This window comes from Cetorhinus maximus, chromosome 20 (assembly GCF_964194155.1).
Source record: "Cetorhinus maximus chromosome 20, sCetMax3.hap1.1, whole genome shotgun sequence".
Taxonomy (NCBI): Eukaryota; Metazoa; Chordata; class Chondrichthyes; order Lamniformes; family Cetorhinidae; genus Cetorhinus; species Cetorhinus maximus.
The window spans coordinates 74,228,885-74,248,309 of record NC_135898.1 but is presented as its reverse complement, the minus strand read 5'-3'; the positions used below and the strand labels follow the sequence as shown (position 1 = coordinate 74,248,309).

Genomic DNA, 19,425 nt, shown 5'->3' with positions numbered 1-19,425 from the left:
TCTTTTATTTTATTATTGTATCCAAGAGGGCATGGTGATGGTCTGTGATGGGGGGTATGTTAAGATGAGAAAGTGTAGAGCAATGGTCATCTGGGGGTTTTTTTGAAGGGAACTGGAGCCTGATGAAACGCTCATGGACAGCAAGTCCGGAGCAATCACGGCCCAGGTGCCTTCCTCTCTTCCTCCTCCTCCTCATAAGATGGTTGCCGGAAGCCCTGCTGACAAGGGCTACACTCGCATGGTTGCTAGATTGTGGGGGACGCAGCAAATCATGAATTATAAGACATGCTCTGTCAATTCTTGGAGGGCTCCCCCAAAGCAATCCAAGCAGCAGAAGCATTGTCTGAGGACACCAATGATCTACTCCATGAAGTTTCTAGTCATAGTATGGCTCTCATTGTAGGAGTACGGTCCATGTGCAGTTGGTTAGTGGAGAGAAGTCATTATCCATGAGTAGAGCAGGTAGCCTTGTTGAAAAACTGCCCTCTGGTTCCACATGGTGTTGAAGGCAGTTGAAGGTGTTGGGCACAGCTGAGTAAATCATGATAAAAGCACTGAGACTGCTGTTAGGATAGCAAAAATTCACCAACATGGCCTGTGCTTGGTCACACACCAACTGCATATTCAAAGAGTAGAAACCCTTGCAATTCTGGTACAACTTCCCTTGCAATGGGAATTCTCAAAGCCATGTATGTGCAGTCGATAGCTCCCTGCACCGCCAGGAGGCTTACTACCCTGATATAGCCACCCGCCTTCTCCTCCTCCCTGCTTAGTGAGAGAAGACAATAAGGTCCCCTCTCCTGATGTACAAGGCCTCAGTGACCTCCCTGTTGTAATGATGTAGGTCAAACTGAGAGAAGTTGGCAATGTTATTGGCTCAAGACTGGAAGGATCCTGAGGCATAGAAATGGAGAGCCATTGTGATCTCAATAGCAACTTGCAGTGCTGTCCTCATCCTGCTGTGCGGCTACAGATCCAGTTCAAAGTGGCACCTGTGTTCAGTGAGCACCTCCTCGATGAAGCATAGCCACCACGGACCCTACTCCTGCCTGAGGCAGAGGTAAAAGCGCTCTCTGAAGGCCCTATGTGGGTATGTTCTTCTGATGAGATCCTCTTCCTTCTGCTTCTCCTCTCTGCTGTCTCTGCTCCACCTCCCCGTCTATGCTGCAACCCAAGAGGAACTGCAACTATAGGCCCATGATTTCTGCTCAGGGGCTTTTCAAATCCACAGCAATGCAAAGGGTCCAACGCCGCCCCCTTCTGCCTAAAAGAACTTGTGTGAGTTCCTCCAACAACACAGTCCACAGTATTCCCACTAATGCTGCAGCAGCAGAACAAAGTCAAAAACACCTCACCTAAAAGTTTATAGGGTGTTTTGGGATAGGGTGGAGGGCTTCCCTCGTGCAGCTGAACACATATTCAGCTGTAACGGTTTAAGAGAGGGAATTAAAGTGACCTGTGTGGTCCAAAATGGAAGGTTGACCACTGCATCAGTATTAGACAATAATTGAATGTCATAATCAGCACTCTGCATGCATGAAATTCCCACTCTTTTTCTCTTTCTAACTGGCAGATCAGAGGGAGCAAACTCCCACTATTGTTTTTCACCCCTGGGATTCTGCAGTACCAAAATCAGTGGTGCTTTGGAGCCAAATTTTGTGGCCTTGGGCTGTAAACCTACAGTAATACTATCAGAGCTATTAACCCTTCATTGTCATCATCAAATCATCATGTCTTAATGACATGCACAGTAACCATGTACTTCCTACTCTAAGTAAGTAGCCTTTGAATAATAAAGTTATTTTCAAGTTGTAAAAATTTACTAATCTAATCTTTACATAATTACAAACCAACCAGAATTTCTAATCATTTCCAATTCTCTACTGTTCTCTTATAACTTTTATCAGCAGAGTTACTTAAAATCAAGCCTGCCCATAAATTCTCAGTAAACTGCTAACACCAATTCAAAAAATATTTAATTATTAAAGAGAATCTTCATTCAGTGGCGAATGCAACTAAAAGGTATGTACTTACAGTTTAGACAAACTGGTGAGACCCGTAAATATCTCAGGACTCAGACATCCAATCCTGTTGTTTGACAGATCCCTATGAACAGAATGCAAAATAATTCCATTGTAAACTTCAACTATTGGCTGGAATAAGTTATTGGCTGAATAAAACAAGTGATGTGCTGCTGAATGTTATAAATCAGGAAGGTCCAGAGGCAACATTCTTGGTCTAATCCCGCCAAGCTGTTTGATTTCCAGCAGTTTGTATGGAAGGTACAATATTTCAATTCCGCGTCCCTGGCAAGGTGAAGGGAAAAGTCAGCCAGGGATCATATTCCTCATCATTTTTCAGTGGCCAGCTGTGAACTATATGCCCTCAGTGACCAGCACCCGGGATGGTTGAGTCAATTCTGACCACGAGTGTCTGGAGCCAGCGTTTCAATCCCCTGCTCCAGGACTTACTGGTGGCTGTTTGGAGCGAGGCAGAACTGTCAGCTGCCAGCCATGACGGACATGAATGAACATTCAGTGGTTACAAAGAGCAGGAGCAGAAAATAAAAGGGGCAAAGAGGTCTGAGAAGGGGTAACACGAAAGAAATAAATAGAGGGATTTACAAAAAAGGAACAAATTTAGGACACTCAATCAGTTCAGGTATACAGATCTACTCATGCAGATATTCAATCAGTGGTGCAGTGATACACATCGAACTATGACACATGCACAAAACCATTAGAACAGTCTCTCTTTTTCATGTGATGATCAGTTGAGATTTATTTACATTGTCTTTTTCTCCCAATCTACCTAATCCACCTTCTCTCATCCCACTTCCCCATATCCCACCCTCTCTTGTGATTTACAAACTGCAGATGGTGTCAATACGTGCCTCTTGCTTTCCCACACTTCCCTGGTTCCAACCCTACCCTTTATCCTTTCAGATACCCTAGAACTGCCACCTGATCAAGAACAGGTTTTGAAGAGCAAGAGAAACAAGAGACTGAGGAAGAAGAATCTTGTCACTTGATCTCACACTTGCAGCCACCAACTCAGAATCTAGCATTGTAAGAATCTTTAGCGGGTAGCAGGAAATGCATGTGGGAAATGAGGTGGGAGATGCATGTGGTGAGCCACTGTACATGAGTCGGCTGCAACCAGGACAGTGGCGGGTGGGGGGAATAGGTTAGCCTGGTGCCAGCACACGAGTTCAGCTACAGAGGCCTCAGATGAGGACATCGATGGGGCAATATACAGAAAATGACTGAAGGCTATGCACACAGAAATGCACAGAGCATTGGGAGGCCTGCCAGAAAGCCTGCTGTCACTGTTAAAGAGGATGGAGCAGTCCAGCTTCAATTGGGCACATGGCTTTGTGCAGACATCGGAGCCCATCCTTTCCAACATGGAAGTGGTGGCAAACTCCGTGAAAACACTTGCAGGTCAGACTATGATGCTGCACCTGATGGTCAATGTCTCAGATTCCATTGCAGCACAAACAGGAACCAGCCAATGTCTGACAACAACAGTGAAAGTTCAGACAGAAGTCATGAAACCTCAGCTTAGCGCCATGTAAATTCAGATTGCTGGCATCATGGCTCTGAATACCAGGACTCAAAGGGGCTTCTTGGGTCCCACAGCAGTCCAGCAATCTGTGCTCCAGCAGATTTCCAAAACAGCTGATGCACGGCCGGTGCAGAGTGGCAGGGCTGCCATGGGCATGGACCCGCTGTCCTCTCACAGGCTGGCACCATTTGTGATCCCACCACTGCCACTCCACCAGTGTCCTTGCTGCTGCCTTTCAGCCAGACTGCTGCCGCACATACCAAGATAGTGCAGGCGGGGCCAGGACTTCTAGGCCCAGAACTATTCCAGGAGGTCCTGCAAGGCAATCTGTAGTCTCCCTTACTGAAAGTCAGCAGCCTTCCTCCACCCATGCTGCAGCCACTGGTGTGATACTGCATAAGTGCACTAGGACAGGGAAAAGCACACACAAGATGGGCAATAATGGAATGCATAAGGGTCAATAGTTGATTTTTGTATATAGGAGAGTTTGTTGGGTAAAGTTGGTATGGAATGGTTGTTCTGTGGTTCTTTATTCCTCCATACTATTTCCAAGGGGACACTGCGATGGTCTGTAACAGAGATGTAGGTAAGGTGTAAGGTTGTTGTACAAAGCAGATTTGAAGTTATGTTCTCAGGAACCAGAGTTGAATGTTGCAATCACAGACAGCCCGAATGGAATGACTCCTCACTTCTTCTTCCTCCTGCTCCTGGACAGCTCACCGCATCCGTGGTGTAAGGAACATACCTTTTTATTTTTCTTTATCTCTGTGGGGCTGCGGTTTTAAAAATTGGACTGTGGCTTTAAAAACTGCCATGGCTGCAGTTGAAAGACATGTTCACTGGAACAGGATTTGGAATATACAATGTTGCTATCTCCTGGAATGGAATGTGCCAGGTTGGACAAAATGGTACCGGAAAGGGGTTCTGAACTAAGGGGAACTGCCTAGCAACAACATTTTAATTGGCTCCTAATCAAGCGATCAAGGCTTTGTGTGATAGCAGTGAGCAGAGAGATCCTAGCCTGCAAAGAGAACACACCTGAAACCTCTCTCTCCTGTGTGTGTAAGATTCCAGTAAATCTACAAGGCTAGCTAGCTGACTTTCTCTTCATATCTCTGTAACCTGTTCTCTCTGAAAAAACCCCTGTCAAGAGGAAAAGGGGAAAATCACCAGTAGAGACATCGAAAAGCAAGTTTTCAACCAGTAAACTACAGATTGAAAGTGCTGGGAGACCATCTCATTAACAATGAACTGCAAGGAATTTCGGAAGACATCAATCAAAATCAACCCATCTAATCCCGCATTCCGGATTGGTGTTATTGAACTGTTTGATCTCACCCTTAAAATCCATGCCTTGTATGTCTTATGTGTGTGTATGCGTTTGTGTATAGGGGATAAGAAGGGGTAGAGTTTAAGTTATAGAGTTAAAAGTTAATAGTCCATATTTCTTTCTTTTGCCCCTGGTTAAAGACAATTTGTTTAATAAACAGTTATTTACTTGTTACGTTTATCAGCCTGGTGCTCCTATTCTGTTAACCTAAATTAAAGAATTAGGTAGAATTGAGCAATTTCGTGGTCTAATCAAACTTCTTACATTTGCCTTGGCTTGGGGAGCAGTGGGGCTTGATATTACAGCACACTATCCCCAGTCAGTCATGACAATGGTGGCAAGAGCTGTGCCCTCATAATGCCCAATTTGTGGAGGATACAGCAGGCCACCACAAATCCGAAACCCACTCCGATCAGTGCTAGAGGGCTCCTGCACAGCAATTAAGGCAGTGGGGTTATTGCTTCAGCACTCCAACAATCCACACTAAAATGTTTCAGGTGGCAGCATGGCTCTCATTGTACTCATGCTGGCCATGAGTGCAATTGCAGAGTGGAGTCACGAGCCAGGTGTAAAGCAGGTGGTCCATGTGGCCCAGCATTCAGCCTCAGGTTTTGACATGGTGTCTGAAAGAATGAGGACATATCAGATCGCCTCAGAATTAAACATCAAGACTGCTGTCAGGATAGTGAGCATTCACTTGCATGATGTGCTGAGCATGGTCGCACCCCAACTGCCCATTCAGTGAACGTTAATCTTTGCCATTGCAGTATATCTCAGCAGTGAGAAGCAACATCCGCAAAGCCATGTGTGTGCAGTCAATGGCATCCAGCACCATTGGGGAAACCCATTATCCTGGCTAAGTCACATGTAAGCTCCACCCACCTGCTTCTCTCTGTTCAGGGAGAATATAATGAACTCCCTTCTCCTGGCATAAAATGCATTTGTCATCTTTCTGATGCAGCAGTGAAACAGCTGGGAGACCTTGCACTTGCCAGTTACAGTGGAGATAAGAAATAGAATAGGAAAGAGGTGGTGATTTATGCTAACAGTAGTTACACTGTAGGATAGGATATAAATCAAGAAATAATGGGGGCTTGTAAGAAAGGTACTGCAATAATCGTGGGCAACTTTAATCTTTATATAGAAGAATGAATCAAATTGGCAAAGGTCACTTTGGGGAATTAATAATGGGAAACAAGGGAATGACAGAGACTTGGAACAAATATTTTGTATCTATCTTCACAGTACAAGATGATAGCATAGTGGCAATGTCACTGGTCTAGTAATCCTTGAGACCCAGGCTAATGCTTCTGTTCCAGGAACATGTGCTCAAATCCCACCATGGCAACTGGTGGAGTTTAAAATCAATTAATAAATCTGGAATTGATAGATAATCTCAGTGACTGTGAAAACTATCATCAATTGTTGTTAAAAACCCAAATGGTTCATTTGTGCCCTTTAGGGAAGGAAATCTGCTATCCTTACCCAGTCTGGCCTACATGTGACTCCAGACCCACAGCAATGTGGTTGACTCTTGACTGCTCCCTGCAATGGCCGAGCAAACTACTCAGTTCAATCCCAATCGCAGCGTTGTTACGGAGCAGAAGGAGGCCATTCGGCCCAACATGTCTGCACCGGCTCGCCAAATGAGCATTATGAGCCAGTGCCATTCTCCTGCCTTTTCCATGTATCCCTGCACATTGTTTCTATTCAAACAATCATCGAATGCCCTCTTGAATGCCTCAATTGAACCTGCCTCCGCCACACTTCCAGGCAGTGCATTCCAGACTCCAACCACTCGCTGTGTGAAAAAGTTTTTTCTCACATCACACTTGCTTCTTTTGCAAATCACTTTAAATCTGTGCCCCCTCATTCGCGATCTTTTTATGAGCGAGAACAGCTTCTGCCTATCTACTCTTTCCAGCCCCCTCTTCATTTTGAACGCCTCTATCAAATCTCCTCTTAGTCTTCTCCTCTCCAAGGAGGACAGTCCCAGCCTCTCCAATCTATCAAGGATAATTAGGGATGGGCAACAAATCCTGGCCTTGTCAGCGCTGCCCACAGCCCATGAAAAAAAAGACACTAAAAGCATCTTAAAGATAGTATGAAATCAAGGGGCAAAGGGGGGTTAGAACTTAAAAGAATCACCACCATTAGAGAAAAAGTAGTAGGGAAACTAATAGAACTGACAAGTCTCCTGGATATGATGGCCTACATCCCTATGTCTTAAAAGAAGTTGCTGCTGAGATATTGGATGCATTTGTTGTAATATTCCAAAGACTCTGAAAAGGTCCCAACAGTTTGAAAACTGCAAATACAACACTTGTATTCAAGAAAGGAGGGAGACAAAAAGCCGGAAACTATAGGTCAGTTAGCTGAGCATCTGTCATTGAGAAAATGCTGGAATCCATTATTAAGAACGTAATAGCAGGACATTTAGAAAATCACAATACAATCAAGCAGAGTCGACATGGTTTTACGAAAGGGAAATAGTGTTTGACAAATTTTGACAAATCCTCCCCTGAATGGCAATGATGGGCTGCTGCTACTTTAACTTCAAAGTGGTGAGGCCTTTAAACTATGAAAAGTGTGAACACTTACCTTTTAAAGTTTTCTCACCTCCATGACTCAACCTCGACATGGTCTTCGCCTGTCTACAGCTGGCCTGACTCAGGCAGCCGCAGAATTCCGGCTCCCGAGAAAATTCCAAAAGATTGCCGAGTCGGGATTTTAACAATACCTTAACAAATTTAGTTGACCTATTTCAGATTGCCGGCAAATTCAGAGGCCTCCGAATTGTTCCAGCCCCCAGCCCTCACAAAATTCAGCAATGTCAGAAACTGAGGTGGGATGTCCAGTCGCATGGCGTTGTCTTATGAGGAAAGGCTGAGCATGTTGGGCCTGCACTCATCAGAGTTTCGAAGAATGCAAAGTGATCTTACTGAAACATATAAGAGTCTGAGGGAGCTTGACAGGGTAGATGCTGAACGGATGTTTCCTCTCGTGGGGAATCTAGAACTGGTGGGGCAGATTCAGTGTAAGGGGTCTTCCATCTCAGATAGAGATAAGGAGAAATTTCTTCTCTCAGATGGTCATTAATCTTTGGAATTCTCTGCCCCAGAGGGAGGTGGAGGTTGGGTCACTGAATATATTCCAGGCTAAGTGAGACAGAGTTTTGATCTATAAGTGAGTCACGAGTTATGGGAGGGGGGCAGGCAGGAGTTGAGGCCACGCTCAGATCAGTTATGATCTCGCGGGGCCTACTCCGGCTATCTTCTAGGATGGGAAGAATATAACTTTGAGTACTTGAAATGTGCCATGGACAACTCCACAGATTGCGTTAATGACACTTCTTGACTGACCCACTGGGAATGTTAGTTGAACAATGCAGAGCGGAATCCATTCCCAGGCAGCTTTTCTTCATTCCTGAAAACTGCCATGATGAGTTGCATAAACTGGACCCCAGGGCAAATTTCGATGCAAACGTCACTCAATGTGACTGAAACTCACCAAGCAGCACAATGCGGGAATTTGTGCTAATTCTCTTGTTGCTAGTGGCTGTTGCCATGTTGCTGAAAGTACAATCCCCACTCTGCTATCACACATGTCTTATTCCTTGTAACTACAAGTAGTCCATGGGGATTCCGCATTTAAAAAAAAATATCCTGAAATGCTGTGCAGTATGAATACAAATACTTTTAATACTAAAGCTAGGCTGCTTTGAACAGCTCCGTGCAGAATAACTTTTGCAAAATGCTCAATGAAAATATTTGGTTTTCTTTCCATTTTGCCTTCTGAATGGTTCTCATAGTGAGCATAAAAAGAATTGCTGCTATGTTTGTGCATTTTTGTATCCACGTACGCGTGAATCAATTTGAGCCCGACATAACTGATATCATAAGATATGGAAAATCCACATTAAGGTATTATAAAAAACATTAAGAAATTAATTTTCAGGCTAATCAGCTTTTGCAAAGTTTTATCTAAGTGCAACAACTAGTACAACTAAAACATTTTACTCACTGAGGAATGTAAACACGCAGCCATTGTACATGAAGTATGTGTGCACAATCTGCATTCTGACTTTCCCTCACAGCAGAAGACCACCCACTATATGATCTAGTCAGTTCTTTCTCCACAGGAATTTATTAGAAAGTAAATAGGTGTCAACATACGACACAAACGCTACATAGGCCTGAATTTTCACCCCCAGGACTGGAGCACAGAGTCAGGAGAGTTCCCGGCTCCTTCAACCCGACTCCTGAGAAACTGTCCCAGAGGTTTTCGGTTTCATTGTGGGGTGGGGGAGGGGGAGTTGAGGGCAGGGTGTAAGGGAGTCAGGTCTACTGCTCCCAGAAACAGTTCGGAAGCAGTACAGCAGCAGCCAGTTAAAGAGCAGGTTGGGTGAGTGGCTGGCCTCAGTGATCCGGCACTTCAACCCAGCCACAAAAACTTTAAAAAAAAACAAAAATCAGTCCTCTCACTCTCTGACCCTCACGCCCACACACTCCCCATGCCCCATTCTTGCTAACCCATGCCACCTCATGTCTCCCTCCCAACCCTCTATGGCCCTCTATAGCCCTATGCCAACCTATTCCCCCCACCCCACATTTCCCTTTCACCCTCCATGCCAATTCACCCAGTATCCACCATGGGAAGGCTTCAGGACCCATGCTGAGAATAAATAAAATAAAGTTCTAAGTGTCTATTGATAAATTTACTATTTTTGAAAAAAGAGTTCTCATTGATAAAAACCCATTCACTACATTTAACTTCTTAATCCCTTATAACAACAGCATTTGTATTCACAGCCCCACATCAAATTTATTAGCACTTGGAGCTATCAATGAAACTATGAACTGACAGGCACCCACTGTGATAATGATAGGTTGTAAAATAACTCATGTAGCAGAAATTCTATAGTGATAACCCTCAGGCTTATGTTAACAAATAGAGTGAAATAGCAAGCACTGTTTTTTAAAAACTGCAGGCTGTTTTTTTAATCTAAAGGTCTGGAGATTTAAATCCCCTGACAGCATAATAGTTATAATGAGCTTGACTGCTCCCTTGACAGTTTCCTTGATAATTCGAATGATCTTGACAGTTCCTCTGAGTTTATTTACTTTCTAAACACATTCATGTTTACTTTGAACAATCCCAAAGGGCAACTTACTTCTCCCAAAGGTCACCTATTCTCCCAAAAGTGTCCTTAGACCTATTCTAAAGGGTGCCCTATCTCTCCAAAGAACTCTGCTATCTTAGATTTTCTCTTAATAAGTGTAAAGTGCATAAGTCGTTTTTTGGTCAGCCTGCTAGCCAAAACTGGATCTGTTTGAAGGCAGCTGCACCTTAAGCTGTCCCCATTTTTCCCCTGAGAAAAGAGTGGTGGCTGAGTTTGGGGGCTGGGACTTCCAGGTTCGGACCTCCAGTGCCATTTTTGCTATGACAGACAACCTCTCCGTCTGCGCAAAAATTCAGACCATAATCTTCACAGCATACAATCACTAAAGGTCAGAAACTTTTAGAAAGGAGCGTGCAGCAGAAGGAAGTAATTTGGAATTTAAAACAATTGCAAGACTTTTTCCTTTTGCTCACTCTCAATCCACGTCGCTGAAGGGGACTCTTCATAAAGTCCAACTCTTGAAACATGCCTAAGTGAAACTTACAAAATTCCTTCTGATCTTGAAGCCTAAATCCTCTCAAATGAATTCATTTTAAAAGATACGAAGAGAAAACAGACTTCTGAACAGGTGCTAAAGCCTTTAAACTAAAAATAAAAGGAAACGAATTTAATCTCTCAAGCTGTGAAACTGAAGACAGTTTAATATACTTTCACCCAAGGGGTTGCTTCTGATACATGCCACCAGCAGGTTATTGCTGCAGCCAAGGATGCGAATATTTGAAGACGGAGCAAGAATGACTTCCACCCCCCACCACCCCCCCAACTAGCCCAACCCCAAACATGTTAGCCAACCAAAATATTTCATTTGATCTGGAAAATTTACAATGAACGTGGTAAAACTGAAATCCATGTTTTCTCAGATTTTTATCTACAAATACTGTCAATTTATTTTTTTAATAAAAAAGGACATTTTATTTTGTTTGATTCCCTGTATATACGCCAACAAAATTAACATTTGTCGTGAAGTGAGCTGTGTCCAAACATATCAATTACTGTAGGCGTAAAAATGCAATATTCCTCATCAGAAACTTGTTTTTTGTTACCCCTTAGCTTACCCAAAGTCCCCTAACAGGACTTTAATTAATGTGACAGGACCTAGGCAATTCAAATAGAATGAATACTTACAGTCGCTTCAGTTCTGGAAGCCCATAGAGAGCCCCAGGCTCAATGTTGCTAATCAAGTTATTCTTCAAATCCCTAGAGAGACCAAAGAAGAATGAAAAATTAATTATAGGTTGATGAGCTGTTTTCTTAACATAATGAGTGAAATATGGTGGTTAAAATTAAATGCTGTGTGTTTGTTTTCACTGCAGCAGGGAAGAATTTGCTTTGTGGCTTCTTTATGAACTCAGAGATTAAAAAAAACAAGTTCTCTTAAACAATTTAAAAATCTTCACTGTGTTTTGTATTATAAATTTACAGCAGCCAATTTGATACACTGCAGTTAATACTAGGGATAAGCATTTGAACTTGGGATTCAGCTCTGACAAGCAAAGAATTAAGGCCAAAGGCAAAGCAGTGAAACCAATGGCCACAACGACACCAATACTCAACCACCTAATACAGAATATCAATGCTGGGCTAGTTGGAATTGAATGGGCGCTCACATCCAGGCTGCCATCAACTATTGGTGCAGTTTGGATAGATTGACAAACCTTGGGGCAGATTCCACCATTTAAGGCGCTATACAATTGTAAGTTGTTGTTGTTACCATGTATACCATAGTCAGCTGTTATGGATCAGGTCCATGCACTTAATGGAGAGAGCCAAATACACCTGCCACTAGACACCCAGGCGCAGGAAGTGTGGCCCTTCAGTGCGATGCTTACTCGCAGCATCATAAAACAACCTACCAAGCTTTATAATGTTCCACTTTGAAAACTAGACAAATAAACCACATAAAAGGAAATGTTTCTTTGGGGAGAGAGGTTAAATCACTTGGTTCTGAACCAGCTAAGCATCATTTCAGCTGCTGCTGTCATAGGCCAGGATTTTCCAGTTGGCGGGCAGGCTCAGCGGGAGCGGGCGTGAGCGGGCGGGAGCCCAACCACCGCCCACAGCCGGGTGCGCACCACAATTTTAGGTGGGCGAGCCCATTAAGGCCCGCCCAGTGTAATTTGCAGCTCCCGAGATCTGCGGGAAGGGGCGGGCGGTGGTGGGAGGCCAGGTCCAACGGCGACCCGGCAGCCTATTCATAAAAGGCGCAGGCAGCCGTCCTAAGGCTGCCACTGAGTTCGGTCATCTGCAATGGGCAACATCGTCAGAGAGCAGGCCAGGTGGGACGGCAGGTCGGTGGGGCAGTCAGCCCCGAGGTTCTCCGATGAGTGCCTCGCTGCCCTCCTCGAGGGGGTGGCATCACACCGGGACATCCTTATCCCAAGGGATGGGAGGAGGAGGCCCCCTCCACCCCACTTTACCAAACGTGCCTGGGAGGAGGCGGCATCACAGGTCAGCTCACACGATGTGGTGAGACGCACATGGGTGCAGTGCCGCAAGCGGTTTAATGACCTCCTGCGATTGGGAAAGGTGAGTACCGTGTAGGAATGGGCCACTTAGCACAGCAGTTAGGGTGCCCTCCACCCCCTCTGCACCTCAGAATTTTGTTTGTTTATTCATCCATTCACAGGATGTGGGCTTCACTGGCTGGGCCAGCGTTTATTGCCCATCCCTAGTTGCCCGTGAGAAGGTGGTGATGAGCTGCCTTCTTGAACCACTGCAGTCCATGTGGTGTAGGTACACCCACAGTGCTGTTGGGGAGGGAGTTCCAGGATTTTGACCCAGTGACAGTGAAGGAATGGCGATATATTTCCAAGTCAGGATGGTGAGTGACTTGGAGGGGAACTTCCAGGTGGTGGTGTTCCCAATTATCTGCTGCCCTTGTCCTTCTAGGTGGCAGTGGTTGTGGGTTTGGAAGTTCTTAGCGTGTGAGTGGCAAATTTCAGGGAGGCAGCATCTGGGCAAGTGGGTGAGCCCAGGCTGCTTGGAATGAGTGTATTGTAGCTTCAGGGTCACGAATCGGCTAAGCCCTGCCAGATTTTCCTCAGGTGAGGTTGGCCAGGCTGCAATGGCAATGCAGGTACAGGGTGGACTAATCAATGCTCCTCTCTCCTTTCAGGAGACAGCATACAATAACGCAGAGTGACTGTGGACTGGCGGAGGGCAGTCCCATCTTCCGATCCTCACCAAATACCAGCTGGAGGCACTAGAGCTGGAGAGGCGCCATACACCTAGATCACCTGGCCGCGGTGAGGTTGGGGTGCCACAGGGAGGTAAGAGAGCAGTGCACTGAGATCACAATGTCTGTCATTGCAACCATTCCACTGTTGACTGTATATTGATTTCAGCCTCCAACATGGAATCCCCATTGATAATGGAGAGACGAGCGCATCCTGATCCGGGTGCCAGGCTTGCACATTAACAGTATAACTACTTCAACTAATCGCATGCCCTTGTTCTTCCTTTCAGGCTCACCAGAGCACGCCCGGTGTCAAGAGCCTGAGGGACCGCCACTCACCCCTGAGGGCACAGAAGACATTAACGCACCAGTGTCACACCCTCTCAGCTAGGCAGGCACCAGCGCAGACACCAGCAGCTCGGTGGGAATAAGATCATTGGCTAGTATCTCGGTGCACAGCGGTGAGGGCACAGCGGCGGAGGCAGAGAGTGCCCAGAGCACTGGCAGTCGGAGGAATGCTGGGGACCAGGAACATGCTCAGTCGGTGACTGATGATGAGACTCTGGAGTTGTCCCTGAGACAGCAGATGCTGGAAGTCCAGCAGGGTGTGCGGGAGGATCTAGTGGAGATACATGAGGGAATACGTACCATGGTCTCCGTGATGGAGGAGTCCATGCAGAGCATGAGCATTGCAATGACCCTCATGGCCGAGCGCAATGCCTCCTCCATGGAGAGAATGGTGACTCTCATGGAGAGGCTGCTCCTGGAGCTCAATCAGGGCTTCCTGGACATTCACTCGGACCTGCAGCCCACACACCAGCAATGACCTCAGGTGGTCACTGTCAGTGTGGGAGATGGATTGGGCACCCAGTATCCCAGTTGGTGCCCGTCCATCAATGGTGAGCAGGAAGGTCCAAAGCGACCTGGCATTGATGCACGAGCTGCCTGTCGTCTCTCTGGGCTCCTCTCAGGGCGCTCCGAATGAGGGCAGCAGCTCCTCCGCCCCTCTGCCAGTGACTGTGGCATCTGATGAGGCTGTGGCGACTGGGGAGATGCCAGCCATGTCACTGGCCGCTCCCTCCCAGGCGGGGCCAGCACAGGCTCCACCGGCCAGAAGGACGCCCGCCAAGGTCATCAAGGCCAACAGGACAGCAGAGTGAGCAGGCTGTCTCCAATGCCGGTGCCAGCGAGGGGGGAGCACCTAGACGTAGTACCCGTAAACGTAAACGTAAAGTACCTTAGGCACAACACGGGCTTATCACTAGTGGTTTTCTTTTGCCCCACTTTTAAGTTACTGTTAATTTGGTGTGACGTCCAACACCTTTTCATTTAGTTTGATTTCTGTATGCCAGGTCAAGCTGCAAATCACTAAATGTGTTGGTTCTCAACAAGCCTCTGGGTGCTTCATTAGTTCTGCAGGTGAAGGGTAACCTATGATGTTATGAGTGTCCTGTTTGTCATGTAGCTTTATTGAGATGGCACATAGTTCAAGTTGTTGACCAGGCAAATGTTGGTCTCAGGTAGCGAGTATGGAGCCTGCAGCCCTGGCATGTGGTGGTGGTTCATCTTTGGTAGGCTAGCGGGAGGATCGATGGGTCAAAGCCTCCCAGGTGTCACTGTCTCCCTGGAGGTTGCCCAGGTCGGCGTCTATCCCCTCAGCATTCTCCTGAGCGTGCTCGTCCTCAGACTCACTACTGGGCTCATCGTCTGCTGCCAGAGCAGCTGCATCAACATCTTCTTCCTCCACTGCGTCCCCCCCATTCCAGCGCAAGATTGTGGAGAGCACAGCATGCAACCACTATCAATGACACACGATCTGGGGGGGTACTGGAGTGCGCCCCCTGAACGGTCCAGGCATCAGAAGCGCATCTTAAGTAGGCCAATGGTTCTCAACACCACCCTTGTGGAGGCGTGGCTCCTATTGTACCACTGCTCGGCCTCTGTTCTTGAATGGCGGAGAGGCGTCATGAGCCACCTTCTGAGGGGTCAGCCCTTGTCACCCAGCAACCATCCATCAAGCCGGGCTGGAGCACTGAAGAGCCCTGGCACCTGGGAATGTCTGAGAATGTAGGCGTTGTGGGAGCTGCCTGGGTACCTTGCACAGACTTGTAGAATCTGCATCCTGTGGTCACACACTATCTGCACGTTCATGGAGTGGAAGCCCTTCCTGTTGACGAAGGCACCCGGCTCACCTGCTGGTGCCTTGATGGCCACATGTGTACAGTCTATTGCACCCTGGACATGGGGGAAGCCAGCAATGGCTGCGAAGCCTCTGGCTCGCTGTGTCTAGCTGGCCTCGTCCTTGCGGTAGTGAATGAAAGTGAATGCACGCCTGAACAGAGTGTCTGTCACCAGTTGATACAACTATGGACAGCTGATTGGGATACTCCACAAAGATCACCCACCAACCCCTGGAAAGAATTGGGGGAATAGAAGTTGAGGGGCACGGTGACCTTCAGCGCCACTGGCATGGGGTGTTCACCCATACAGTCGAAGCTGACCTCAGGGCTGATTATCTGAAGATGGAGGTCACGGTCTCCCTTAAGAGACAGAGCCTCCTTCGGCATTGCACCCCAGACATAGCTGCATAGCTGAGATAGCTGCATCACCGCCTGTAAACCCTGGCAGCAGGACAGTGGCATCTTCTGTGGCCCCTTCCATCTTCGACTTCCTGTTGGCCCTGTGCCCCTTGTGCCTGCGCCTCTCCTCACACAGGTCGCTCCCCTGGAGGCTGAATATGGACTCCTGGCCTCCCCCCCAACTTCTGGCCCTTTCTTGCTCCTCAGGAGGTGCCTCCAGCGGAGACCGCAATCCCCATTCCCAGGGTACGGGAAGGCTGTCTGACACCTGGAAGGCCCCAAGTGTTATGATTCCTCCAGAGTCCTGAACTGAAGCCTGTTATTTCTGTCAAAGCAGCTCTGAAGCAAAACAAAGTTGCCCTGTTCACACAAGCAAGTAGCAGTAAGTAATAAACTAAAGTTCTAACAACTCGCATTAGCGAGCCCACTCAGCCCTCTTATCCTGCCCGTGGATGAGGTTTTTTAAAATGTGGCCTACCCGCCTGACCGTTGCACCAGTACAAAGCACTGAAATTCACACGGGCTGCGTAAAATCGATGCCAATTGCTGCCTCAAGGGCCTTAACTGGCCCGTTAATTAATGACGGGTGCGCCTCCAAACTCATAGTGCCCGCCTTCCGAAATATTGTGATGGCGCACGGTGACATCGGGACACACGCCCAACGCCATTGCGCCTCATTTTACGTGTATGCGTGTCGGGCTCGCCCCCGCAAGCCAACTGTGAAATTCTGTCCATAATGGAACACAAAGGTTACACATTTTTTTTTATAACACTACTGAAAAGTTTGTTACTTTACTGATGATGTAGCTACATTGCATGTTTGCAAACCAGACATTTGTTTGAAATTTTACAGGGATAATGAAACACCTTCCAAACTGCTTTAAAATTCACTCCATCCTTGGGAATTACTTTAACATTGCACTCTTGTTTTTTATCAGTCAACAGCGATGAAGATTTCCTTAATCACAGAATAATCCTCTCTCCACCCCCTCCCCTCACCATTGTATACCATTTATTGCTAGCAACCTCCACTGGATTCCCTTATAAACATAGCTGTAGATTTTTTTTAATGGACTCACATTTATTAGATGACCTGTTTGATGGCAACACATTGAAAAACTATAAAATGTATTTTTGCACAAGGAAAATATGTAAGTTAATGATTCAAGTACTCAACAGACATGAAATTATAGCGTAAAATAATGTGTATGAACAATTAATGCATTCAATTTAAACTGCTCTCTCAGTTATTTTAACAGAAGTGATAATTCACTTATTTTGACCAAGTTAATACTTCAAATAAAACAGCAGAAAAGAAATTCAAATAAGGTATTAGTTGATGATGCCTGTTATTCCACAGTCTAATTTCAAGATCACTGGCTCCTTAATGTTAAGCCAACTATGTACTGTGATGTGTTAATTTGCATGGCTATATGTGTTTATATGTATATTACTATTGTATGTGTCCTAGCTCTCTGCCTGGCAAAGTAAAATCTGTAACATCTGAACCAGTGTTTTTACACTTGGTAATACATTGCCTTGCCTTCATCGTCTCTGGGTCAAAATCATGGGACTCCTTGCCCAATAGCACTGTAGGTTGTCACGTGGCTGTGCCCCTGTATTTTTGAATATATGACATTTTAACTTTCAACTGACTGGAAATTTTGCAGTTTGAACTGAGACAGAGCAAACCAATTGCCCATGACAGGTCCCCCTGCAGGCTGGAATGGGAAATTTGGAGAGCAAGCCAAAATTCCGGTCGCAGGTGGGGCCGAAAAATCCCGGCCCTCATAATAATTGCAACATCCTCTACACCCGACCATACACAAAAAACCAGCTAACCTAAATCGGCCACAGCACTTAAAATCTATGCCTCAAGGACAATCAAAGGACCCAACTTAACCATAAAATAAAAGCAAAATACTGCAGATGCTGGAAACCTGAAGCAAAAACAGAAAATGCTGGAAAAACTCAGCAGGTCTAACGGCATCTGTGGAGAGAAAAAAAACAGAGTTAACATTTCGAGTCCATATCACTCTTCTTCAGAGCAGAAGAAGAGTCAAACGGACTCGAAACGTTAACTCTGTTTTTTATCTCTCTACAGATGCTGTTTTTCTCTCCACAGATGCTGTTAGACCTGCTGAGTTTTTCTAGCATTTTCTGTTTTTGTGACATTTAACCATATATTCTCATCTTTTTTATTGGACTCTAATTCCCCTTATTTCATGTGTGTTGTGTGTGTGTGTGCGTGCGTGTGTCTGCACACGCGTGTGTGTGGGTGTGTGTGTGTGTGTATGCGTGCACGTGTACGCGTGTGCGGGTGTGTGTCCAAATGATTACATGAGGGCCGAATGCTTGATGTTGCATCTTTATTACTTTTTCTGGGGTTTAATTGTTAATAAATTTGCTCTTTCTTTGACTCAAGAATACCTTGTTTGATTGGCTCCTTCTTGCTCGCAGTTTAAATATTTAAATACGTTCTGACTTGGAGAAGGCATATCCTCGTGAAAAAGAAACTTAAACATTTGTTATGACCAATGAGGAAATTTAATAGAGGGGAGCCAGTTCACCCCTTTTCACCTGGTCGTAACAATGTCTACTCCATTCTGACTGCAATGGCTCAAGGTGGCATTTCCCATTGGCAATGAAAACTGGCCTTTCCTGCAATGCTTGCATCCCATGAATAAATAAAAAGGGACTGCAGAGGACTTCTTGTTTAGAATCAAAAGCTTCAGGGAGTTTGTTGCGTCGGTATGATTGGATGTTACAGTTGAATCCATCAATACAATGGCCAAATAAACCCTTCTGCAAGTTCAGCTAGTGCAGTGCATGGTTGCAGTATGATTTGATATTCATTCGACCCCTAGACTCAAGCAGACAATACTGCAATGTAGTCGATCTTTCTCAGATAAGAACCAAGAAACATGTTTTGTCCTTTAAAAGAACAGCTATTTTTGACCGCAATTCATTTGACAGTAGCCGATTCTGGTTCATGACATTATAGGCTACATACTACATATTTTTGAAATCACTCAATTTTGTACACTACGCTTCATGACAGTTTCAAGTATAGACTTTCAAAGAACCCAAAGGATGTCCTTCTCCTCTCCCAATAATAGCCCCATGCAATGTATGCAGTACAGTAATTCCTCACTTAACATCGTAGTTACGTTCCTGCAAAGTACAATTTTAAATGCAGTGCCTTTATCGTCTAAAAAAGCATTAAAACATTATACCCTGTAAGTTGAAAAGCTGTACATTCCTAAATTCCTATATTTGCAAATGAAGTAACTTTTAAAATAAAATAAATTTTTTAAATATATGAAATGTGCTAACTCTTTCTACTTACCTCTTGCCTCACTGACTCACTCACCAATCCTCCCACTCCTGCTCACTGCTCTCCCGCTCATCACCTCTCCCACTTGCTGACCCACCCATCCACTCCCCCACCTTCTCAAGTCCCTGCTTGCCTCTCCCAAAGCCTCACTCTGAGCGCTGCACTCGAGCTGCAAGGAGCCCTTTCAGAGGTGGGGTTTTCTGGTCGCCCACGGTGGGACCAGAAATTCCCGCTCTGAACGGGGTCCACCAAATT

The 19,425-nt window shown here is 45.8% G+C and overlaps 1 protein-coding gene across 1 annotated transcript in view; it reads right to left on the bottom strand.

Annotated features, from left to right (window-relative positions):
* The window catches only part of adgra1b (adhesion G protein-coupled receptor A1b), a 537,318-nt gene that overhangs the window by 312,547 nt on the left and 205,346 nt on the right, over positions 1 to 19,425 (bottom strand). Inside the window, exons 3-4 of the mRNA XM_078564920.1 lie at positions 11,205 to 11,276; positions 2,035 to 2,106 (exon numbers count right to left, since the gene is read on the bottom strand). Coding sequence (XP_078421046.1) covers positions 2,035 to 2,106; positions 11,205 to 11,276 — 144 coding nt within the window. The remainder of the gene's footprint in view (positions 1 to 2,034; positions 2,107 to 11,204; positions 11,277 to 19,425) is intronic.